General features: G+C 45.7%; 1 protein-coding gene across 2 annotated transcripts in view; it reads right to left on the minus strand.

Annotated features, from left to right (window-relative positions):
- Positions 1 to 26830, minus strand: part of ADHFE1 (alcohol dehydrogenase iron containing 1) — a 388378-nt gene that overhangs the window by 32867 nt on the left and 328681 nt on the right. For both annotated transcript variants that reach the window (XM_078687223.1, XM_078687222.1), the window contains 2 exons: positions 14717 to 14795; positions 659 to 755 (listed from right to left, as the gene is read on the minus strand). In XM_078687223.1, the coding sequence (XP_078543349.1) occupies positions 659 to 755; positions 14717 to 14795 (176 nt within the window). The remainder of the gene's footprint in view (positions 1 to 658; positions 756 to 14716; positions 14796 to 26830) is intronic.

The following is a 26830-nucleotide window of genomic DNA, read 5'->3' on the forward strand; positions in this document are numbered from 1 at the left end:
CCTCCCATCACCTTTTTGTGTGTTTCTTATTAAACGAACAGCAGCATTAGGTTTGACTGGGCCAAGAAACCCAGTGCACCATCAGAAAAGCAGTGGCTGGGGTGTCTGTCCCCACACCTCACCTCCGATACATCACAGGTTGCTTTACACAGAGAGCCCTTTAAAGTGCACGTCTGGTTGGGACCACAAGGGGCTTGGGCAGCTGGATGTGCACATATTAATTCAATAGGTATTGGGCAGAAGAGCTAGCCTGCAGCCTGTTACTCATAATAGCTTGCCATATGCCACTCTGCTCTAATCCAATGCCAGCGGCCAGTGGGGATGTAACTGGCAGACTCCAAGCTGCATATTAATGAACACAAGGGGTGGCAACTAACATGTATTGAGATCAAAATGAACGGTAACTTCAACATATCTGGGCACTGTGTGGCAGCTCAGAGGTGGCTGGGCACAACCTCAAACCCTATGGACAAGCCGCCACTGAGCAGTACAATTCTACGTATAGTATAGTTTTCATATGTGTATAACCACAATGATGCCTTCTTCAAGGGAGAAGACAGAGTCAAACTATTTGTAACATTCTCTGAACATTTCAAAAGAAGACTCGGCCTCAGCAACAAACCCCAATTTGATGTTATAATCACCAGTCATGCAGTACCTAAGATCTCGGCTGCCTCCAAATGCCTCTCAGGACACATAGAAGCTGTGAATGTAAACACGGCAGGTGATGTGAGGACAACGGAAAGGCCATGTGGCTGGAAAAATAAACAAAATAATAATTTACACAGGCATGACAGCCGCAATCACAATTCCATAGAGTTTAACAAACATATATAGAAACTGCTTATGGTTTTGGAAAGATGTAAAAGCAATTTTTAGCAAATTCATGAGCTGCATTTCTTCTTCATTTTGAATATTTCTATACAGTGTACCCTGTTCCAGAGGACAGTGTAGTACATATGACAACAACAGATATAAGTAGGCATGAATCAAGGGCCACACATAGTCATTTCCAAAAGCAGAACAGGGGGAAAAGGGGTTGGAAGAGACCAGCGTTGATGGAATGGAGTAAGCAGCAGCAATTAACTTTTGAAAAAGAAGAAAACACCATCAGATACGAGCCAAGTGTTCATAAAGTATACAAGGATAACAGGATAACAGGGTTTTTCATAGAACGTAAGTCGAAAAATGCAAACACAACAACTAACTAGAGAAATTAATCAGATGCCTAAAGCCGCAGTGAGTTAGTGCAGGACTGTGATTGGGCAGTGAAGGTGAACTGACAAAGGGAGACATCTGAGGTTAGATGTGAATAGAATGATGCAGAGAGCTATCCGGAGTTGAGGTTATCCCCAGAGTGTCGCGAAAGAGGAGATGGCCTCCTTTTTGTTTCCTGTTTTTTCCATTTGGTTGGTGTTGTATACCATGCAAACATGCATGGATAAAAAAATGTACCAGGGTGCGTGTTAAATGAAAGAATCCAAAATATTGTTAGCCCTATAAAACACTGGTCATCAAACAAAATAGTTAATGGGGGGAGGGTGAAAATGAAACCTGCAATCAGAACACCTCGGTATCTACTTTGGTAAAAGAGACAATGCTTAGTTTCTGTGGTCCAGCTCCTAGATTTAGTTTTTCTTTTTCCTCATGGGGCGTGTTGCTATGAACTCCCTCTCTGTACATTATCGACATTTAAATGTAAGAATTCTAGATCTTTGCTAGTGAGAGAATATCCATAATGTAAGTGACTGGTTTTCAGTTGTAATCATTAGCATTTGTGCATTTTTTTAAATAAAAAACAATTTTTTTATTGATTTTATATGTTCATGTAAGCAAATAAAGATATGTAGAAATAAAGAGACTATGGCGCTCCGGACCGTGTAGAGTCTGACATCTATTGATCAAAAGTGTAGTGAATAACACATCACATTCACACCCGACGGCAACTGGAAGGGGAAATGTGAAGTGCAAATAGACCAAACATTCTGAATCCATTGTCCCATAGCGTTTCATGATTTTTTTGACCGCCTCTTATTCTTCCCGACAGTCCACAGTGTGACGCATCTTGTGTAGTGCTGCCATCTAGCGTTTTGGCGCACGCTGCTGCCTTGAGCCTACCGGCATCACGTTCACTACGTACCGCCATTTTCCTTGTGGTTGACTTTTCATGAAGATGTCCGGTTGTGAAAAAATGAAAAGTGACGTTTCACAGTGTATGCCGGCGATCGACCTGCATTATTACTGAAGCTCATCTGCAATCTTAACTGGCGCAATATATGGTTTACTACTCTATCTATACAATCTGTTATTTTTAGACATATAGCTTCCCAAACGTTTCGGAGGAGGAAAAATTGCCGGAGCACACTTTGGAGATTCGAGGTACTTTTGAAAACTAACGGAGCACACTTTGGAGTTTAGAGGTACTTTTGAAAATTGCCAGAGCACACTTTGGAGGTACTTTTGTTGTTTCAAGACTTTTCTTACTAGTCAAGTCTTGGCAAAGACATAGTTCGAAAGGTCAACGGAGCACTCTTCATTCAAAGTTTATTTTCAATGTCTTTTACAAGTGTTTTATTCCTCAAAGTGTTTTACATTCTGCTAAGTAAGTCCTCCGTTTTAGTATAGAGTAATAAGTTTATTTTAACAAGGCTGATCTTGTAACACTATCGGTTCACAAAACAAATCAAAAGGTTACGCTGTCACTTAGTGGTGTCTTAAGTGGAAAACGTTAAAAAAAATTCATTTACTTATTTAAACACTGTGTTTTTCACTTTTGCTAAAGTATACTTTACAGTTTGGGTTATGTTTTAGATATAACTTGTTTTTTTTGAGCTGGCTCTGTGTGTTTTTTTTTCTAGGAATGGGTTGTAGTCCCATAATCCTAAGGAGTGGGTCCTAAGTCCCACATCCTATAAGGAGGTTTGAGTCCCACCTATACACTATATTGGATTAAGTCCTATTTAGCCAGTTTTTAGGGGGTGTTAGTCCCACCTGTTTAGGGGGTGTTAGTCCCACCTAAGATTAGGGAGTGTCAGTCCCACCTGTTTAGGGGGTGTTAGTCCCACCTAAGTTTCTAATTTTTGGTCTTAGTTCCATTTTCTCAGCGCTAAGGGGCTTACCTATGTTTAGGGGGTGTCAGTCCCACCTGTTTAAGGAAAGTGTTAGTCCCACCTAGGTTTCTAATTTTTGGTCTAAGTCCCATTTTCTCAGTGTTAAGGGACTTTGTTGAGTTTTATTCCCGTATACGCACTCTACATACTACTTCTCTATATGAGGAGCCTTTTCTATCCCTCTGTTGGGGTTGAATTTGGGTATTCTATGCCTTACATTTATTGTTCTTCTGGTTGAGACGCTTAATCCCTCATGTGGGAAAGTTTTTCTTCATTGTCACAGTTTTTTTTTCTACATGCGTATATTTAACTTTTTGGTGAGAGGATGGATAATTTTGTCTTCTTTTGATGCTGCAGTTTTATCTGTTTTCTCTTGTTTTTATATTGTTCTCACTCTCGTATTGTGGTTCTTTACCATATATATTTGAGGGTTGGACTTTTAACACTATCTTGGTTCTTATACAGGAGAATGAGTTCTATTCTTCTGTTTGTTTTACCTTTCTTTAAAATACTTTACTACCGAAGTTCTTGCTAATCTGTATTTTTTCTTTGTTTGTTTTCATTTCGGACAAAAGGGGATATGTAGTATTCTTGCATCCTGTTTATGCTTTGCATATTATCTCCTTCTCTACCCCAGCTTGTGGAATGTTGCAGCCATGATGTATTATAGATTGTTGGGGCTCTGTGGGCTGTAGATGACAGTTAGCATTGGGCTGAGCATCATGCTAGATGTTCCTGGTGGAGCGTTATTACCATCTTAACTACTTAATTATAAATAAACATCTCTACATCATCTTCTATGTGGACATCTTCACTACAAAGAGTTCGACCATAGGCCATTTGGACCGGGGACCTATTTTGATTGGGTTTGATCCAGAGCCTCCGAGACTCCTCTTCCAAGGTCACCCGATACGGTGGGTGTAGTCGCAGAAGACGTGGGTCACCAACAAATTCCCCTAAACCGCTGTCATTTTCTTCTGTATGGAACTCATACGATGTCCGAAGATAGTCTGCAAAGACCTCAGAGACAGGAGCATTACCCTCAATCACAACCTCCTGGGCATTCTGTATCGCTTCACTCCTCTATGGCCCTAATTATGCTTTCTCAGCCAAAGTATTAACCTCCAGGTTTTGTTGTCTACATCGGATAACCTCCTCGGTGTTGCGAGGTAGGGTGCCATAGATTCTTTCCTACTAAACTGTGGACGTCCCCTTATCTAGCCTCTTCGCATCTCTTCAGTGGGGTCCATCCCCATATCCAGTTCCAATGCTCCTCATCCCTATCTCTAGCTCTTTGGGTCTTGCCCTTTCTACTGCCCATCCCTTCGAAATGTGCTTACCTCCTAAGCACTGTCTTGTACACCTCTGATAGTGTAACGTTGAGGCCACAAAACCCAAGTTCTCAGCAAAGTACTGTTTTGTAACACCAGCTCAGTGGTTGACCATTTCATGGTTTTTAAGTTACCACACTGTATGTTTCATTTTCCCCGTATGTCTACTAGATAAAGATTCTATTATCACTTTAAAGGGAGAATGATCAGATAGACCCCATGGAGGATACTCTACCAAGCTGACACGAGGAAAGACATCTTGCAAGGTGAAAAAAAGACCTCAATCTTGAGTAGCAGACGTGCTTCGAGAAGCATAAAACTTTAAACAAGCAACTCCAGCATCTGCCAGGCTCCAGGCCATCATATTGACCTGAAGGGTGCCCACATTATGTTTTACCAGTTGAGAATCTGTCCACAGTGTCGTCCATAATCATACTGAAGTCACCACCTATCACAAGAAGCCATCTGAAAATCTACATTAGCAATATCCTCAGTCTTTTCAAACCCAAGCCCTGCAGCTTGGAGCTACCTACGACATCACAAACACTGTCATCTCCACAATCTGTGAACCAAATGTAGCTGTATAACTGCCTTTGTGGTCTGTCTTGTCTTTTTTAAAGAGGTCTGTAAGCACGATTAGTAAAGCAAGAGATATAGCTTTAAGTCATCCTAAAGTTCGTAACAAGATGATCTGTGTGAGTGCGACAGGGAGCGGACTCCAGCCCTATCTCTCATGGAATGTGCCACATGGCATCAGAAGATTAATACTTCTTTTAAGAATTAACCTGTTGCCCTTGAGAGATGTAACGGGCATTTGGGAAAAAACTCCTAGAGATGAGAGAATTTGTGAACTGTGCCGCTCCCAAATACAGGATCTCAATCATGTGCTATTTGTGTGTCCAGAACTTTTAAGGGCAAGGCGTATGTTTCTGAGACCCTCTTTTATTAAATTTAATATTCGTTCCGGTGAGGAGGCCCAATCTTTTGTGTTGTCCCCTCCTAATGAAATGATCTGCCATAGAATATTTCAATTTTTTAAAACATTTCTGGCTATTTATTAGAATTTCTGAATTTTAGTTCAGTTGGTATGTGTAATGTTTTGCTGATTGCTTAAGGTAGATTTTTGTATTTGCTATAAAGCATGTTTCTTTTATTGTATTGGTGTATTTTTGTGGACCTCCGTTGGAGTTCCGTAACAAATAAACTAAATGACTTGACTTGACGTCTGTCCAGGACTTGTGCACGACAAATGGTACCTTCAGGCAAAGTAGGACTATAATGCCTTGGTAGCATCTTGAATATCCAGGGTGTATGACCTGTATATTCTGGTTCCTACTTATTAAAGGACACTAATAGCGCCTAATGCGAGTTTCCTGCAAGACTATAAGAATATATTTCAGCCTTTGCATCATTTGTATCACCACTCTACCTTCATCCATGTTCCAATAAGTAGTTTCAAGCAGCCCTTCTTGTTCACCATCGTTTGAGATAGTACTGAAAGGACAAGGGAAGGCTTAATAACTAAGAATACTTGTTTTTTCAATTTAGAAGCCTTTGTGCTCTACGCAATGAAATTAGGATTTATACCATTATGTCAACCACACTGATTTATCCAAATCTCTAGGAAAATGGAAGGGGGTGAGCAAGAGTTAGGATCATGGTATAAAGACAGTGACTGTAAAAGTTTACTTACTGAAAGTCCAGATGCCCGTGAATGCAGGCCCTCTGAATAAAAGCATGGGACTGGATGGGGTACCGCTCGACTTTCAGAAACATAATTTGTGACGATGGGCCCCATTATCCACAAATGTGCTAAATGGTGTTTGTACATCAATTACTCCTGAGTCTTGGTAGCCACTGATCATAATACGGATTTCTAAAAAGGGGTCAGTTCGAACCCAAAGTTGTTCCAAACCAATTTTCCTCCTTGATTCGTTTGTGGAGAGCTTTGGGAGGATCCTCCTCTATAAATTGCAAAAGTGGAGGCTAAAGCAGGAATTCTATCAAAGTTATAGGTTAATTTACGAACAGGGCTCAGCACTAGGGAACAATGTCTTAATCTAATCTGTATTTTTTATAGGCAAAGTATGTGAAGATTACAAAGGGCAGTGTTCTTCTGGCCTTTCGGGACCTGTTAATGGCATTTAAGCTGGTCAACAGTGCAAAGTTGTGGATGATCATATTAAAAACGGTGACCGACCCTGGTCTGGTTTGATTGATTTCAGAGATTCCATTTTAGATTCTAGTCTTTAGCAGGTTATGGAACATAGTGTGAATGTGCTAGACCTTTCAAATCACTGAGGGGGTGCAATTGGGGCGTGTTAAGGCTCTCTTCTTACTTTCTCTTTATATAAATGATGTAGAGAAGGAATGTGTATTGGTTTAATCTGCTTGTCCTAAAACTGCTAATGAATACTGCTGCTCCTACTTTATGTTGACCAAGCTGTTCTGATTTTAAGGCCACCAATAGGATTGGAACGTCTAATTTCTAAATACTTTGCTTTTATGGAGGATCCATGGCTCAAAATTAATACTTCTAAATCAAAAATTGTGCCTTTGGACTCCAAAGGAATGAAAATGGATTAGTGGTACCTCGATGGAAAGGGTGCACTGTCTCCCTATTTTGGGACTTTATTTGATATTACCAAACTGGGACCATTGTTATCCAACAAGACATTTCTTTTCAGCACCAGGATACCCTTGCAAGTGATAGTGGGCTTTGAAAACGCACATTTTAGTAAGATAAACAATGAAGTATGCACATTCCATCCGTCCTCAAGGTTCACCAGGCAACTGCCCTTTGTGGTGGAGGCCAGTGGTGTTTTTCAAAGGCAAACTCCTTTCAGACAAAAGAGAAAGGAATATTTTGCAGGTTCTTAGGCTTATCACTATCAACAGCCACATACTGTGCTTACCAGGAGCTAAATGACAAATACCCTGAAAACAGGATTAGATGTTCTCGACTTTCAATATGGATTTCTGTGTGGTCCAATAAGAATGCAACTCTAAGTATAGTTATTTTTGGAGATATGACGATTATGGGCTTAAAAAAAAAAATACAGTGGCTAGAGTACATCATACATCTGAGGAAATTGCTTATGGCAAGGTTTATAAACATCCCGATAAGATATTAATCAAACATAAAACAAAGGTATTATCTACATGTAAGTGTTCTCTGAAACAAAATCTGGAAATGGCCAAACTGATCAAGTAATCAGTTACTGCTACTGTGCCCTAAGGTCTGGTGCTGACTGAGCAATATCTGGACGTGGTATATAATTGTAGATGGAGAACCCTCCCAGGCAGGTTTAGATTAGGTCTCCTTTTACAGAGTTCTTCTCTTTTCCAATGGACAGGTGTGAAGACCGTTTGCCTTTACTTTTCCCTTGTAATGGGGCATCAGCACAAATTTGTATGCACTTTTTCTTTTTTTTTGTCCATTTTTACGAAGATCCCAGAAGAAAATATCTAATTCCCCCTTTACGTATATTAGGTGAGCAAAAGTGTAGGCCTGTGCCTCTGAATATATTTTTGCAAAATACTACGCTGAATACATATTCTGGCTCTAGATATGTAATTACAACATTGAGCATATGGTCGCTTCTTGGTGATTAAGATTTGCTTCGTATGTTAACTTATAGTAAGGTTGGATTAAGGTGGGTTAATTATTGCTGATCGGGCCATCATATTGCGCATATTCATGGGTAATTAAGAAAAGCTTTTGAATTTAATTAGAGGTGGGTGGAACTTGCAGAGTTTTACTCTGTGGAATTCCACAGAGTTACATAAAAACTCTGCGAGATTCTGCGGAGTTCCGCCCACCTCTACTTTTGTGTAGTTAATCACGTTATTTAGATAGAATGCTTCTTTAATTTCCTTCAATAGGTGTCCCAAGGGTTGTAATTTTTGCTCAGGACCAACTATCACTTTCTTGCAAGCAGGGCAGCTGCACCGAACGGCAAATATCACTTTGGGTACTCCTACAACCAAAGGTGACTCTGGATTGCTCTTCATTCAATGGAGTCTTTTTCTTGCTCATAATGGTACTGCCGTCCGGTGCAGATGTCATGCTTGCAAGAAAGTGATAGTTGGTCCTGCCATGAAATGTTGGCATGTGAATGAATTAAAGTATAAGAGTGCTCAAACGTTCTGAGTCCTGAGGAGAACCCTTAAAGAGAAAAGCATTTGAAACACATCAGCAGGTAGTACTGAGCTCACTGATTGATGCTTGTGTGTTTAATGCTATCGGAGCAGGACATTCTTCCTGAGGCCTGTATAGGCACTGTTTGGTTACAGCCCATTTAATTAGGAGCTACGAATTCTGATACGAGAAATATATCAAGCTCCTAAAGGGCAACAACACAAAAAGTCAGAACCTCGGCACAATAATTCTTGGAGTGTTATAATGTGTTGTTTTGTACATATTTGTTTATGTGTTCATCTTACATGGATTGTATTGACTATGCACTTGACTTTTTTGATTATGTTTGTGCTGTATATGTAAAACATGTGAGATTAATCTTAATTACGAATATAAGTGGGTTTGTGAATGTGTGTCAGTATTGGCAATTCTGGTGTTGTTTGAGTGGCTCAGCCTTACTGACTATGGGCCCAACCAAGTATAGTTTGTACAACTTTCTAAAAATTGCCTTTTCAGACTTGAAACTTAAAATGGAACTCTACCATAAGTTGTGATTTTACATTGTGAGTCCAGGGACCCCAAACTTGAAAAGTCTATCGTTTCCCAATTGGGAATTACACTTATAAAGTGTCATAAGGCAATCGCAATTCTAATCTATGGGAGAGATAGGCCTCGCAGTAGTGAAAAATGTATTTAAGAGTTTTTCACTACTGTCCAACAATACTTGTTCAAATTTTAAATACACTGCACCCTGCCCTTGGGGTTGTCCAGGGCCTACCTTAGGGATGGCTTATATGTTTTAAAAAGGAAGGTTTGAGTCTGGTTAAGTTGCCAGGTCAACATGGCAGTTTAAAACTGCACACACAGACTCTGCAATGGTAGGCCTGACACATGTTTAAAGGGCTAATGAAGTGGGTGACACAAAGACTGCTGCAGACCCACTAGTAGCACTTAATTTACAGGTCCTGGGCACATGTAGTGCATTTTACTAGTGACGTAACAGTAGATTAAATATGACAATTGTAGATAAACCAATGTTACTAGGTTTAAAGTAGAGAGCACATTAACTTTAACACTGGTTGGCAGTAGTAAAGTGCCCAGAGTCCTGCAGCCAACAAAAAGGAATTCAGCAAAAAGGGGAGGAGGAAAGCAAAACATTTTGGGGTGACTCCGCAGAAAGGGTCAGGTTCAACAACTTCAACGATTCTTGGAGGACTGGTTGCAACGATGGCCAGAGGACGATCACACCCGCCTAGGGTCTGGTGAGGCCATACCCCTGCCTAAGCAACTGGGGGTGGGTAGGGAGGGGGTGGAGAAGGGAGTCCGCTGTGCACCAGCCAGCCTACCAAACAGCATTTAGCAGTCCTTTGCATGCTATGACGCAGCACACAGGTGTAGCCCACTTTTAGTGTTGATTGGTCACACACCTGCCAGGAGCAGTCAAATGCAGTGACGTTCTCACTCCTGCATGCTCATCCAGAGGAGTCATTCCCCCCACCAGATTACTGTCATGTGCCTTCAGCACTGACTTGGGTGCAGCCCTCACAGTCCCTGTCTCAACAGCTCAACTCCTGTAACAGGAACTGATACCAGAGTACTGTATCTCTTCTTCCAGCCTTGTCAGGGATGAGGTGGCATCAGTTACCTGACCTGGTCTATCTCCAGGTGCTGAAGAGCCCTGCCACCTTCATTTTTGGATCTCCTTTGTGGGAAGGGAGTAAGGAAGAGATTCAAAAGAGTACGCCTCAGTGTTGAGCCCTGCACATAATAGGAGCCTAGGGGAGGACAAAATGGCTGACGGTGGACCCTGTGGTGTATCCTGTAGAAAAGACCTCAACCAAGAGAAGGCCTTCCCTTGAATACCTGCCATTCTGAATCTGTCTAAGAGGGTAGCGTGAGAGACTGTATTGAAAGTTGCCTATAGGTCTGATAGGGCTCCCATCGTCAAGTGTCCGCCATGAAGATGTTATTTGATGTATTCTGTTACTTCCATTAAGGCGGTCTCAGTCCTCACCCCTTGGCGGAAGCTACATTGTGAATCATGCAACAGGCCATTAGATTTCAGGTAGGCGGAGAGCTGTTCATCAACCAGCTTCTCCAATACTTTTGCTGCTGCCAGCAAAAGTTAGTGTACTGCAGAGTAGGCTTCATGCTGGAAATAGAGATCACTGATGTCCAGGGCTCTGAAGGTAAAGATTTATATCACCGTGGCCCGTACACATTCACAAGCGGAAATCTGTCAGGCAGTTTACTCTTCAGTTTATAGGATGTGATGAATCCATCGGCCATATGTATTTTTTTTTTTAAACACTTTATTGAGGCAGATGTTGCAAACCACAGTTTCATATGAAGAAAACAATGCCATGTTACAGAGTCTGTACGTAAGAATGTCAAGTAGCTTAATCCGCAAAGTGATGAGTACGTAAGACAGACATCTGGGTTGCGCCATGCAACATGAAAATTGTTACAGTAGAAAACATTTTCTAATAAAGCAACTTAAACACAAATTACACAGTACCAATAGGTCAGAAAACAAAGAATAAAAAAAGGACAACAAAATGATAAGTAGAGTGCAAGACTAGTACAGTAAAGCTATCAGTATCACATTAAGTGGCATCCTAGCCAATGACCACATCACCATAAACGTATACCCGGAACCTTTCCACCCAGGAAGGAGTTGGACCAGCAGCATGAGTTCGTATAGTGCCGAGTCGTCGGAAAGAGCTGAAAGGTGAGCTGCATGAGCGTGGAGGGGACATACCCCTGCATAGGCCCGAAGACCCCCAGTATCGGGAACAGCATCGGGTCCCCGCCCAGCAGGCCCCGTATCCACACCAAGAGGGTAGTGGCCAACAGTCGCAGAGGCACAGCCAGTGTGGAAGTGTGGAATGCGGGACCCAAGGTCTAACCCACTCCGGTCGGATTGTTGGGATGCAGGGACTGGGAGGGAGCCTCTAGCGTTTTCCGTGAAATGTATTGGCGGTACGGACCCCAGATGTCTGTAGGGCGGGAGGAGGCCGGGAGTTGGCCAGAATACTCCACACTATTTACATTGCAGAATGCCACGCTCCTAAGCCAAGTGGCAACTGAGGGAGCGCGTTTCGAGCACCATAGCAGCGCGATCTCTCTCTTGGCCAGAAGGAAGCAGACAGACGCCAATTTGCGGAGCGTGCGGGGGAATTTGGACATGTATCCCATCAGGGCAATTTCTGGAAGGACCGATAGGGACAGACCCAAGATCGCACCCAGTGTGTCGTGTATTTCAACCCAATAAGAGTGCAGCTTCGGGCAAGTCCAGGCAAGATGAGCGAAGTCGGCCTGGGGGGCATTACATTTAGGACAAGTATGGGGACGACTCGGGTCGATTCTGTGAGCCAGCGCGGGGGTGTGATACAGCCTACGAAGGAATTTAAAATGTATAAGTTTGTGCCTGCTGTTCATAGAAACTTCCCCGGTCATGGCACAACATGCGCCCCACTGGTCGTCAGTTATCTGGATGCCCAGGTCCAGTTCCCAGGCGGCTTGCACCGCCTCGTCTGACACTGGAAGGGAGGACAGGCAGAGTTTGTAGAGTTTGGACACAACGTGGGCCCCTGAGGAGGTCTGGATGATGTATGTGAGAGCCAGAGTGTCTGTGGGCGGCAACGGGAAAGTGGGGAATGTAGCCCGCAACAGTGCCCTCAGTCTTGCAAACACAAACGTGTCCATAAAAGTGCGGTCGGTGAAGCGGGGGTCTTCGGAAATAGAAAGAGCATGGCCGTCAGGGAATAAGTCACCCACAGTGTGCAGTTGGTACTTAGCAAGTGTTCGACTAATCAGTGTCTCGCCCGTAATGGGGAGCCAATGTGGGCTGGGAAGTGGGAGGGCTGGGGAGTATAGTATGTCTACGCGCAGCAAGCGTCTGAGTTTGTCCCAAGCCCAAGTCGTAGTAGTGAGAGGGAGTATGTCGTGAGGGTCGCGGTGGAGGCCTTTGGGAAGCACGGCATCCAGCGACACAGGGAGCGCTGCGTCTGCTTCAGGTTTTAAATGTTGAATCCTGGCATCCGGGTGGTACCAGGGGTGGGAGTAAGAGCATTGGGCCACCAGGTAGTATATGTGGAAGTCCGGCACCCCAAATCCGCCCCTCTCGTAAGGCAGTGTCAGCGTGCTCCAGGCGAGGCGAGGGCGTTTCCCCCCCCAAACCAGTCTGAGTAGGGCTGTGCGCAATTGGGTGAAAAAAACCTGCATTAAAGGGATGGGGATGTTATTGAACAGATATAAAAACCGGGGCAGAACCACCATCTTTACTATTGCTATGCGCCCAGCCATCGACAACGGAAGGCGGAGCCAGCGATTAGTGTTGTCTTCTAAAAAATCAAGGGCATGGCCATAGTTCAGGCGGATAATGGACGTAGTATCTAAGTGGATATGTATCCCTAAGTATTTGACCGAGTCCTCGCACCACTCCAGCGGGTGGGAGCAAGGCCATCTCGCCGTGGCGTTGGTGAGAGGGAACAGCTGCGATTTGTGCCAATTAACCTTTAGACCAGAATAATCCCCAAATCGCGTAATTTCCGAAAGCAAAGGTTGCAGGTTGGACTCAGGGGTACGGACATAGAGAACCATGTCATCTGCGTAGAGTGACACCAGCAGAGGCCCAGTGCGGAACTGGAGCCCCCTGTGCAGATGCTGCTCTTGAAAGTGACAGACCAGGGGGTCCATGGCCAGTATAAAAAGTAAGGGGGACAGGGGGCATCCCTGTCGCGTACCCCTGGATAGAGTAAACCTATCGGTGACGGTGCCATTAAGGCGAATGCGAGCCGCGGGAGCTGTGTACAGCAATTCAACAGTCGCCACAAACATTGCAGGCATGCCCATCCTACGCATAACATCTAAAAAAAAAAGGCCACTCCAGAGTGTCAAAAGCTTTCTCGGAGTCCAGAAAGACCGCAGCAGCCGGGACGTCAGGGTCAATTCTATGCAGAACCGAGAAAAGAGTGCGAAGGTTAAGGGAAGTGGATCTCTGAGGGACGAAGCCAGACTGTACCGGCGAAATAATAGAGTTCACCAGCAGCGCAAGCCGCAACGCGAGCACTTTGGCCAGGATTTTATAATCCAAGTTCAGGAGGGACAGCGGGCGATAAGAGCTGCAAACCGTTGGGTCGCGGCCCGGCTTGGGTAACAGTACTATAACCGCCTCACGGAGCGTGGGAGGGAAAATACCGGACTCCAAAGATTCGGCATATACCTCAACCAGAATGGGCACCAATTCCTCTTTGTACGTCTGATAGAAATCGGCCGTAAAGCCATCCAGGCCCAGCGCTGAAGACCCCTTCAGTGAGTCTATCGCTTCCTCTATCAACTCGGGTGTGATGGGATGTGCCAAGAAATCCTGCATATACCTCTCCAAGAAGACCATAGCTATTTCATCAATATAGGGACCCGGGTCACGGTGTTCGTCGGAAAGGGCAGATTTGTAAAGGCGTTTGTAGTAGGTCAGGAATGTATTGCATATGGCAGGAGTAGTGTAGTGCAGCATGCCATTGTCATCAGTTATTTGTGTAATGTTCTGGCCATATGTATTTGTTGGTAAGTATATGCTGGTTGCTTTGCTACGACTAAGCCTTTCTTTTTTCGGAGTTGTATATAACGCAAATTTGCCCTGAAGGTACCGGGTATCAGAGCGCTTTAAATGAGCACCAGTTGCATTACATAAGGACACATTCATTTTTGTTAGGCACAGGGATATTAAGTGATCTGCCTAGAATCACAGGATGTTGAGTGTCGTTGCCGAGACTCGAATTTGGTTCCCAGGATTTAAGGGACGACCGCGCTAGCCTTTAGACCAGATCCCATATCCCTGTACGTTTTAGTACTGATAATTCGGTTTTATTTATTCGAAAGAAGTTGTTTATATGCATGTTTAAAAACATGTGATGGCATAAACACACTGCAAACTAGACAGAAATGACTAAAGTGTTAAGTGGAAATCCTCCTCGACTTTCCATTAAATTTACCGAGAAAATAGAAACGTATCTCACACAAGTTGTCATAATTAAAAAAAACTACCATGTATAATTGGAAATATCAATTTGATGAGTGTTGAGATCTCACCACATTTATATACAAAATGTAAAATTTACACAAACATTTACCACTATAGGATGGTCCACGAGGTAGTCCTTTGCTTTGAAGGTCTTCACTAAACCAGAGATGGGATAAGACATGCCATGGCTAGAAAATAAAAAGTGTGTGCCATGTTATGAATGTGTTCTGTTTCATGGCTCACAACAGATATTTTAACCCTTAAAAATAATTATGCAAATGTTAAGTTTGTCTCACACTGGATCTCAATCCTCGCATAGTTAAAGTTATGTATTTTATAATACGAGTCAACCACAGAGTGGAATTCAAGGAGCGTTAACCTAAAAGTACAAATAATAAAAAAAAATGTAAAATAATTAAAAACCTTAAACCTATTAAGCATGGAGGGTAGCCTGATACCTGAAGCAGCCCATGCATCTGGTAAAAGGCATTTCGGATGTTCAGACAGATTTGCATGTGTCACTTCACATGCCAGAGGCTGCACCCTGGGCTGTTCGATGTATGAGGTTCCTGAGGAGCTCAGATTCATCATCTCATTTGTAGCCACTGCTAACCAGTGCGGAATGCAAAACAGTCATGCAAAAATATGTAAAAATGCCGTGCATCACACAAACACACACACACTTCTTCCACCTTCCCCATAGAAACCCTACTAGAACCTTTCTGTAATGCAAAACAAAACATGGTTTGATGAAGTTCAAGGAAAATTCTAAGAAAAAAACAACCTATATTTGGTTGCAGCATAACATTGAAAAAAAATATGTTAAATGTCTAAAACGTGAAGAAAGCTACTGACAAATATAACTGGATACCAACAAATATTGTCAACGAAGGGCACAAATTAGTCAGTTTAAGATGCCATCATTGTCATATTAGGACACAGAAGAAGTGTGATGCTCAAAAGCTTAGATTGCAGCCTGGGCAAAATGAATAATATTCTTCTCAGCTACATATTTCGACACTCAAGGGATTATAGCTTTATCCACAACCTTTAAGGACTGTGTTGTGGAGGCTTAAAAATGTCAACACACTGTTCCATTCACTGTCGATTGACGTTGAGATTTGGATTTTCAAAACTGTGAGATCTTCTAGGGACCAACCCTTGTGAACTGCTAGTGCTTCAAAGCCAAAAGGGTGTAAAATAGGGGCCAGGCGCCCGGTGAAATGTTGGGCGACCCAGTTTACTTGTTAGCAATCTAAGACGCACTACTCTGGGGGTAATCACCACAGCACTTTATGCGTCAAATGTTTTTTGTAGAGCATGGGCTAGAGGGTCTAAACTGGGCCCAATGGGTGATTTGTTTGCATTTCACTTATTGACAGGGCACCACACTGGTAGAACAGGGTAACTACTCAGTATTATTTACAACAGGTAGTTCTTTAACAGCCTACAAAACTAAAACTCTGAAATATGTTCAGTGTCTTCAAGTTAATTATGGCACTCATTCCAACAATGTGCAGCAAGAAGGTAAAATGACTGGCATAAATGATGAATCAGACAACTTATGGGGACATTTAACACTTTTCAATAGACTTCAAGGACCAGGAAGGAGAATGATGACCAATTATAGTTCTGTCATATCAATGGGAGAAGCATGGGTTACAATTACAAACCTGACAACATGTGCCCTTCTAGCATATTGTGGGCATACGTGGTCCTGTGATTCCCATATATTGAATACTGATGGCCATAGTATAATGGTGGCCACCACTGTTCTATTGTGGGAAATAATAGCGTAATGGTGTGCAACCCTGACATAGTGCAGACATCCTTGGTATTATGGTGACCTTTTCCGTGCATGATGGTGAATCAGGCACAAGGGTGACCATCACGGGAATGTTGCAGGCATCCTTGGAACACTGGTTGCGCCCCCAGGTGTAACAGTGGCCACTTATTTCCTAATATTGGCACGATTGGCATTACACTGGCCACCCGTGACATAAAGGAGGTTCTGTCATAAAGGTGGCTGTACTCTCCTTGGCACATTGTGGGTGTCACTGGCTTAATGGTGCTCCCAATACCCGACATGCAAATGGCATTCCTAGCCAGCGGGGTGATGTTACATCGGCATGTGAGACAACGCCTATCCATGAGGGGCAGCTGTACATGTGAAAGGACAAGCTAATGTTTGGAAATCAAGCGTGTATTTACTACAAAAAGGAATAGGTAGTATTTCTGGACAATAGATAAAAACAATCTTGAGTTCAGGAGAATGGAGTTTAATTACCCACAAAAAGTGTGTATTTGATAGGAATATATGTCTGTTTTTAGAAACTAGTAGCTGTTTGGATGCAAAATTATTGCATTTCCAAAATAAACGTAAAGCTGATGTATAAGTGCTAATTTATGCCGGGTACTTTGTTGGTCCAGAGGGCAGTTGGTGCTATGGCTTTTATTTAATGATTCACGTGCAGGCGCTCAATCATTCAGAATAGATAAGCCTTTTCTGACTTCATCAGCAACACTTTTTGAGACCAGTCTTTAGTAGGATTTGCAGTGGGAGTCAAAAGATGTATTCATTCATCAACTATTAAAAAAAAATTTGAAAACAATATTTAGGACACAATATTTATATCAGATAGTCTGCCAACGATAATCTGGTACCGTGACCCACATGACTACACAGAGTTAATGTAACTGGTATTGGGGTGGGGGGGGTGCCAAGCAACATGGCCGACAGGACGTGAGCTATTTAGCTCCCAGCCGGCCCGCCGAATAATCCTGCCTTATCCTGGTATCCGGACTCCTGAACTAGCCCGGAGGACTGCCCAACACTAAGCAACCCGAGATGTGTCGAGAAATACCGCCTTTCTGCTCGATGGAATGCGGTAAAGAGATGACATAGTTCGAGGCCTGTCGGGGGCCGTGAGGCGGGCTGGCTGCAAGACACTGCGCCGTGATGAGAAGGAAGTAACAGAGGCCTGGGGTTTGCCTATCCACCCCTCAAAGGCTGTTGCCCTGGGGTGCGGGCCCGTTCCCTTGTCCCATGGGATCGCCGCCCCCAGCGGAGCAACTGAGGATGCCTTTGGAGGTGCAGAGCGGACTCAACGGAGAGGTGGCACCGGCTGACCTGGGACAGTTGCGATAGGGCCGCAGAGACAACCCGTAGCACCACACTCCGGACATCATAGCGAGATCTGGGCCGAGGCGTCCCGGAGCGCTGCTGCGACTTACGAAGACAGACCGGGTCCGCCCTGCGGATCGCAGGAGCTGCATGGGACGTCGCTGCTGGGGCCACGAGAACAGACTCAAGCAAGTACGGCATGATGAGGCCGGGTGGCGCCGCAATGCTTGGAGCACACTACAGCCGTTGACCAAGTACTGAGGGATCCCTGCACGGCCCGGCGCTCCCGCTGCTGAGAGCATCCAACGTGGGCCAATGATTTCAAGAGTCGGGCCCAATGTACCAATGGAGCAGCAAGTACTGAAACAGCTGGGCCTTCATAGGCCGCAAAGAAACAAAGTTGAGTACCTGGTCCAAGGGGCCAGGGAAAAAGAGAGTTGGAACTGCCCGAGCGGAGATTAGAAGGGGAGAGGCCCTCGAGACCTGGGCTTCCGATATGTTTTGCAGCATCTGAAGACAGAGTGTCTGGGGGGTACTGGCTCACTGTCGACCCCCCCTCCACCTGCCCACATAGTATCGTGAGGGGGTGTGTGGATCTCATGTGAAGCCAACCGGGCACCGACGGGGCCATCTATGGCACTGCAGGCTAGTAGTCGAGGTGGAGTCCAGCGCAATGAGATAAGCTGTGCCTGCGCATGGAGCCCCAGGACACTAACAAGGGTCACATTGAGTCTGTTTGGGACACGGTCACAGGTGAGGAGGATCGTTGTGGGCTGTGAGTATTGAAACAGTTCTTTCTGCTCGGCCGGACCTAATAAAAGGACACCACTTTCACAACCTGGTGCTGACTCCCGCATCCCCATTGAGGCGACAGGAGGGAGTGGACCGCCTGGGGTACCACAGCAGAACCTGAGCCGGGATGACCCCGACTGGTGGTGGGCCCACCCCTTTTGGAGGACTGCGGGCCGCCTGACACTCGGGAAGAAGAAGAGGATAGCGTGACAATGACCTTAACTGCTGGGGACCAATTGTGTCACAGGCCCTGTGGGATTGAGGGGAGCTGTGCACCGGGCGCTGGTGCAGAGGGAAGTGCAGGTGCAGTGCTGGGGGTCCCCAATGTGGATCGAGGAAGACCTGGGACTGAGTTTAGGCTCACCGGAGAGCAGAAGATTGGGTGCACTGCCCCAAAACAACACAGGAACACGCAGCACCATCAGGAGAGTCTGTTGCCCTGCAGCATAACCGTTCCACCAACCCCAGCGGTGTCTTGAAACTGGGGGCCTAATAAGCAGCGCCCATCATCAAACGCCAGTGGGGGCATGAGTCCCGGGGCACCCAGGTTCCGGCGGGTCACGGACTGGCTGTGTAGGAGGCGGTGTTTGGCTCATTGACCGGAAGGAGCACGGTAACTGCTGATCCAGGCGTGCAGAGTCACGGGAGCTGATCTGGTCCTACTTCGGGTGACCCTCTCCAGAAGCTAACATGGGAAAAGAAAAAGGCAGCAGCTCAGGTGGCCCAAACACCATCACCCAGTATACTACACCACCCCACCCCCAAAACGCATCACACATCAAATGACCGGGACCGATGAAAAGGACAGTGAGGGCAGAGCAGAGCCTTCGTGTGCAGAGCTGCTGGCTGCCATTCAGGGATTGTAAAAGGCACAGGAGAACTGGATTGAGACCGTCTCCATCGACATCAATCTCCTTCGGGTAGACCTTCACAAAGTAGCTGACAAGGTGACAGTGGCAGAGGAAGACATCTCAGGCCTCAAGGGAGAAGTGGCCGTATTGAAGAGGCAAATGGCTCAAATATCCTCCACATCATAGGCCCTGGGATGCCGTCCTGAGGATACGGAGGGTTGAGCCAGGCACAGTAACATTTGAGTGCTGGGCTTTCCTGAATGGGTGGAGGGGAGACAGGCAAAGCAGTTCCTCGAGTGGTGGATCAAGACGCAGCTGCGCCTGGCGGGTCTCTTGGACCTCTTTGCGTTTGAGAGAGCATACAGGGCCCTGATTCCCCCACTGCCACTGGGTGCGCCCCGCATCCATTCATTGCAAAAATATTGAACTACAGAGGCAAGAACTGCATCCTTTGGGTCGCTAGAGAGCAACAAGACATATGCTTCGAGAACAATAACATCTCCTTTCACCCGGACTATACCAAACAAGTTCAGGAGCAAAGGAAGTTGTTTCTGGGAGTAAAGCGGAAACTGAGAGACATGTATCTTCAATATATGTTGCTATACCCCGCTGAACTCAATGTGCTGGCACAGGGGAAAGCACACTTTTTAAAAAATCCTGTGGAGGTATGAGAATGGCTGTAGGTTTGCGGGGAATCGCTTCCTCCATGGGAAAAGCAGAATCTGAAACAGCGGTGGGGCACCAAACCGTCACTGAGAGCCAGACCATGGGAAGGCGGAGTGGAGTCTCTGGCTGCGAGCCCAGATCAAAGGGTAACAGTTGGGAGTGACTGCACCATTCAGATGAGTGCTGACGTCCCTGCCACCGCGGAGGGGGAACCTGTGAATTTCAAAGCCGTAGATCAGACGCAGTGGCTGGGTGCAACAGTTGACGTTGTCCCATAGACTTTACTGGAGTAGGATACGGAGATGGCTGACTAGACTGCATGCAGTTACCCATTGTTTACATGTGGTGCTGGGAGGGGGTTGGGGGTGGCTTGATGGGCGGGGCAGTCTGGACAGAAAGTGTGTCGTAAGGGTATGAAGTGGGTGGGTGCACTCTGGGTTCATGTTTGGGACCAGAAAATCCTATCACCAGGGTTTGAGTATTTGGCCTGGGTAGACCCTATGTCCCCGGGGTAGGTGGGACTAGACCACTTGTACTTTGTTGGATGAGAGAGTTGACCCCAGTTGGGCGATTCAGGGTGGCGTGTACGTCCTGGCATGATTCAGGCGTAGGCCCTGTTGCATGCAAAATGTTTGTGGGTGGGGTGGGTTATTACTGTAAGTTTTCTTTATCAGGTTTGGTTTGTAGGTGTGCACCGTAGCAGAGCAGGGCTAGGCAGGCAGGGACTGGCATTGGACAATGACATGAGCTTATCTCACTAAGGGGACGGAGTTTACATTTTTGACCTGTAACGTGTAGAGTGTGGGCACTTGTACCAAGCGGCATAGGGTATTAACTTTTCTAAAATGCCATCATGTTTCATTAGCATGCCTCCAGGAAACACACCTGGACGATAGTGGCGCTACTAGCGTGGCAACAAAATGGCGAGGCCAAACGCATCATTCCTCTTTTTCTACATACGCAGGGGCACAATGATCTGGGTGGCTCTAGCCGTACCGTTACACCCCAACCTACAGGGAATCTGATATAAACGGCAGGTACTATAGATGGCAGGGAAATGGTCATCCTAAATAGATATGCACCAAACAGATGACCCCATGATATTTCAGGTCATCCTGGACTTGCTGTCTAATGACCTAGACATCCCATTCATATGGATGGGAGACTTTAATTGTGTCCTTCACTCAGAACTGGATAGACATCCCCCCAAAGTTAGCATGAAACCTAGAATGTCCCGGAAGCGGCAAGAAATCATGCATGAATTGGGGGCTCATGATATCTGGTGGGAGCTTCATCCCAAGCTACCACTCTTCATGTTATTCACTTACACACGGTAAGCGAAGTAGACTAGATAGAGTCCTAATGTCGGGCACACCAGCATTTCCTGAGGCAGAAGGGACTCACCTGGTGTGTTACCTATCTGATCATGCTTCAGTGATATGCTCGGTGCGGTGGGGATCCCACATACTGGGCCCTAGGAGATTCCCGCCAGACCTGCTTGAGGATGAAGTGGGTAGGACCGCCCTCTCCATGGTGGTAACCGATTAGCTGGGGGAGATTTGGCGGACCTACCGGAAGGGCTACTGAGTGTAAGGCCTTAAAGGCAGTAATACGGGGGCCAGCATGGGCTTGGTGTGTGGGGTCAGGAGGCAGCTACTTGGCGAGCTGGATAGGGAAGAGAAAGTTCTCACAGTTATACAGGCGGGGTACCCGACTGATCCAGACTTAGGTGAGTGAGGGCAGCGAGTGCGCATTACAGACATATAAGATAAACTGGATAAATATACCCTGACGCAGTACCACCAGAGGCTATATTCAGAGGGAGATAAATATCCTCCTGCGGAAATGGATCCTGCGAAGGGAACAGGTGACGGAGGGAATCTCGTTCACACCAGTGCGGGAATACTGGAGGTATTCCAGTGCCACTTACAGTGCTTTACATTGCTGACCTATAAGTGACCATGGAGCGTTATGTTCCCCTAGTAGAGTGACTGGCTATGCCGCAGCTCTCGCACACAGGTGTGACAGAACTAGATGCTAAAATCACTGTCGAAGAAATTCAGGAGGCACTACCGACCATGCCAGGTACGAAAGCCTCCGGGGCGGACAGTTTTCCGGTGCCTTTTTACGAGTTTATTCATGCCACCTGGCCCAGCCCCTACTGTAGGTATATGAAGAAGCCTTTGAGACCGGGATGCTGGCCCCAAAGATACGCGAAGGCGAAATCGTTATGGCACTCAAACGGGGGCGGGAACAAGCAAGGTCCCTTAGCATATCTACCCCTCACTATGATAAATTCAGATATCAATATATTGTGCAAGATCCTGGCGACTAGAATGGCCCCTCACATGGCAAACCAAGTGCATGAAGACCAGTGTGAGATCACACCAACTCGCAACACTGGTATGAATATTAGACATCTCACACACATCCTGCATGAAGTGCAGCATTTTGACAAGGAGTTGGTTGCGATCTCCATAGACTTAGAAAAGGCATTTGATTCAGTGGACTGGGGGTACCTACTGGAAGTACTCAGAGTTGATGGGTGCAGATACTATACACTGCACTCAGTGCTAGAGTCTGGGTGGGACATAGAAGATCGGGCGAGTGGCGCCTGGGGAGGGGGACATGCCAGGGGTGCCCACTCTCCCCCTATTGTTCGCCTTGGCAATACAGATGCTGGCGATTTGGGCAAGCAGAGATCTGGGGCATCAACATGGGTGGGACCAAACATGTTATATCATTGTATACAGACAATGCTTTATTCTACATCTCATCACCCAGGGAGGTGGTCCCAAAGTTCCTTTAGATGCTAGAAGAGTTTGGTGGATGCTCTGGTTTACGGCTAAATAGGCACAAATCATTGATATTCTCCCTGGCTTGACTGGGGGCCTCCCCCGGGATGCCCTTCCTCTGCTGGGTTTGCGGTGGGACACGGATCATTTCTGGTATTTAGGCATTCAGTCTGCACCACAGGATGCACAGATACTCCAGCTCAACGTCTACAAGGCAATTGATGCGTTGAAACGATCAGTGAGTTTCTGGAACACTCTTCCTTTGTCTTTAATGGGTAGATTGGCAATAGCTAAAATAGTAGTGCTACCCCGCTGCCTGTACAGGTCACAGAATGCACTATGTCCCCTACTAAGGTGGATATTCAGGACGCTGGACTCCATACTAATAGACCTGTAGCGGGCTAGCCACTGTAGCAGAGTGGCGCTTGCCACATTGAATTGCACATATGAAGGTGGCGGTTTAGAGGCACCGAGATTAGACCTTTATTAAACATCACTGTTACAACACGCTGCTAGGTGGTTTGATGAGGGCAACAATTGGGAGAAGAGGCTGCTCTATGATATGGTACCGGCAGCCAACCTGCCGTCGCAGCTACTGGAGGGAATGGGAGTCTTGGACACAGTGACTTATGTGGTGAAGAAAACCGCATGCACCTAGCAGAGCTTTGTTGAAGGAATCCTGAAAGGTGCTCCATTCCACTGGGAACTGTCGGTTTGGGACTTAGCACCGGTCAGGAAAGTGATGGCTAAAATGTTCCTTCAGGCTTGGCAGAAAAAGGGGTTGAATTGTGCTTGCGGCCCTATACCAGGGTGAGATTTTTATCACATACGAGCAGGCATGCAGTCATTTTGGGCTGGGACGGGGACAATATCTACAATGCCCTGCACTCTCTAACATTCGAAGAAATATGGCCCACATATCCCTCGATCCAATCGCACACCCAGACCCTGGACATAATTCTGATGTGTGGAGCTGGCAAGCGCATCATATCTGTTATATAAGGCCATGAGGGAGGACGCGATTGACCCTCCCCCAAGGGCATTCACAACATGGAACGCAGACAAAGACACCTCTGGGAGATGGGGACTGGAAGAGGGTGGGCGCTCTCGCACACACACGGTCTCATGTAATGCGCAAAACTGTCGTGAATAAGTTGGAAGCGGGCATCATACATAAATGACCCCGGAGAGAATACACTGCATGGCTTCAGATAAACCCAACGCTTGTCCCAGGTGTCATAAGGAGGGGCTTAATTTCCTGCATTTGGTCTGGAAGTGCCATGAGGTACAACGCTTTTGGACAGAGGTAGAGGAGAGGGTCAGAAGTAGTGTTAGCCGTCGGGTACAACTGATGTTAACCCACTGCCTGCTAGGGTTAATACGCAAACATAAACAAACCAGGATGGCTTATAAGCTCCAGCAACCACTACTAGTGTTAGTGCGGCGTAGAGTTGCGATTGTCTGGATGGGGGTGCGGCCTCCTGAGGTCACGGTGTGGCTGAGGGATGCACGTGAATGGACCTTAGTTGAAGAGGTGCACATGAAAAGGTATTGCAGAGACGAGAAACTAGAAGAGGACCTAAGAGCGTGGAGGGAACTCTGCAGAGGACTGCTGGTTGAGTAGCAGTTGCCCGAGCTCTGAAGAGGGACCCAATGACCGGGAATGTAACTAATGTGGCTATTTCTATGCTATTCATGAAGGCTCATTATGGACTGAACACCTGTGTTAATTGTTACCCATGACAAATAAATAAAGTTAATAAGAAAAAAATAATGGTATTGGCATTTATGTAGCATGTAGCTGCCATTGGGTAACCTAAAAATACTGTGTAGTCTTTTAGTTTGAAAATAGTTGCAAGCGGGAGCTTCGATGAGTGATTGCTTAGCCACTGTGCTGCGAGTCAGACTTGTGTGACAGAAGCCTCAACTGTTTGGTGTTAGCCAAAGCCCATATGCATGAAGAGTGCATGATTGGAGCATGTCTTATGTGGGAATTGTTATGTGCTGTGCACGAGGCCCTGAGAAGTGTCCTGATATTGTTATTGCACCTATGCAGGCTTGTTGTGAGTAAGACGAGTGTGGGACAAGTTGAAATCATTCTATCACTGTTTCTGTCCAAGCATGTTTCGTAGTGCTGAATTTGGTCTGTACACAATGATGCTTTGTCCCAACGGGCGCAAGCAAGGTCATGCAGGCTTGGGTGATTTGTCTGATAAGCTTGAGGAGGAGCAAGTATTTATAGGTGCCTCGGTAGTTCACAGTCGATGTATTTATTCAATAGAAAATGAGAGCTATCGGATCATACCTATTTAAAAAAATATTGGTATTGCTTTCATTGAGGCATTTTCCCTTTTTGATGGTCTATTCATGGCAGAGTGCTTTCTGGTGTAAGGATCTGGGGTACTTGAGCGATGAAGTGAAACTGAACTAAAGTGTAAACTAAAGTGTAAACTATTGGTTCAATGGTTAAAATAAGTATAATTATTTATAAACCAAGCTTTGTGCACCTAGTGTTTATGTGAAAAGAGGTCTTCTCTATGTTTAACCGACTGCACATTATATAAGGTGAGCCCTTCCTGGTATACTTGATGGGATGGGATGGGATGGGATTTTATGTCGCTGCATCAGTTTTTGAAAACTGCATAGGTACATTTATTGTACGTTCCATTAAAACTACTTGTTGGACATAACCCTCTCTGCAGGGTCACTCCCAAATGTTTTGCCTTCCACCACCCCATTTTGTTGAATTCGTTTTTGTTGGTTTTACTGCTATGGGCACTTTACCACTGCAAGACAGAGCTAAAATGCACGTGCTATCTACTTAAAACATGGTAACATTGACTTGTCCAGAATTAACATTTAATTTACTTATAAGTCCCTAGTAAAGCACACCACATGTGCCCATGGCATGTAAATTAAATGCTACAGGTGCACCTGCAGCACGGATTGTGCCACCCACTTCAGTAGCCCTTTAAACAGGTCTTATGCCTGCTATTGCAGAGCCTGTGTGCAGTTTTAAACTGCTATGTCTACCTGGCCATTTAACTGTATTGCCATGCCCAAACCATCCTTTTAAATACATATAAGTCACCCCTAAGGTAGGCCTTAGGCAGTCCCAAGGGCAGGGTGCAGTGTATTTAAAAAGGTTTACATGTCCAGGTAGTGAAAAACTTTTAAATTCACTTAAAACCACAACTGATGGGAAAGTTGGATTTTAGGTTGCAAGACTGAAAATGCTACTTTTAGAAAGTTGGCATTTTATTACTTTAACCATTTTGTGCCTTCTGTCGGTCTTGGAATACACTTCTGGGGTGGGTGACAGATGGGCCTTGTGCATTTCCGCTAGACAGCCACCCACAATGGGAGCTTAGGTGTGACTTGATGGGCCTTAATGGGCTATTAAATGGGTTGATGCGTAGGGTGGAGATAAGCACAGCCCCACTTGCACCTGATTAGGCTGTGCCCTGTCTCCACACAGTAGGCCTAACGACCCTGCATCATCACTCTAGCCAGCTTTGAGCAAGGGAGGAAGGGGATTCCCTGCAATTCAAAGCCACTGTCTAGAAGCTTCTCCCACCTTCTAAAATCAGCACCAAAGTATAACTACTGGATCTCAGACACCACCACTTGAGTACACATCTTGATCTGTGGATACCCTGCCAGGAAGAAGGACTGCTATGCTGCTGAAAAACTGTCACTCAGCTTGACTCCTGCTCTGCTGTACTGACCTGCTGCCCCCCATTTGGCTGGTAGTGAGAAGGACTCGACCTGCACTTTCCAACCAGTAACCAAAGTGAAACCAAGGGCTTGCTGCCTCGCCTCCTGTTTTCTGAATTCTCAAGGACACAAAAGACTTCCAACTCACCTGCTACAGCACCTGAACTCTGCCATCTGTATGTTTACAATGCCAAGTGGTGCCACCCCAGCCCTTGACCCTTGGAAGTTGGTCTAAGGTGCTCTGACATCTGTGGTCTGTATTGGAACCGACGCCAGAT

The sequence above is a fragment of the Lissotriton helveticus genome, chromosome 4_1 (genome assembly GCF_964261635.1).
Source record: "Lissotriton helveticus chromosome 4_1, aLisHel1.1, whole genome shotgun sequence".
Lineage (NCBI taxonomy): Eukaryota > Metazoa > Chordata > Amphibia > Caudata > Salamandridae > Lissotriton > Lissotriton helveticus.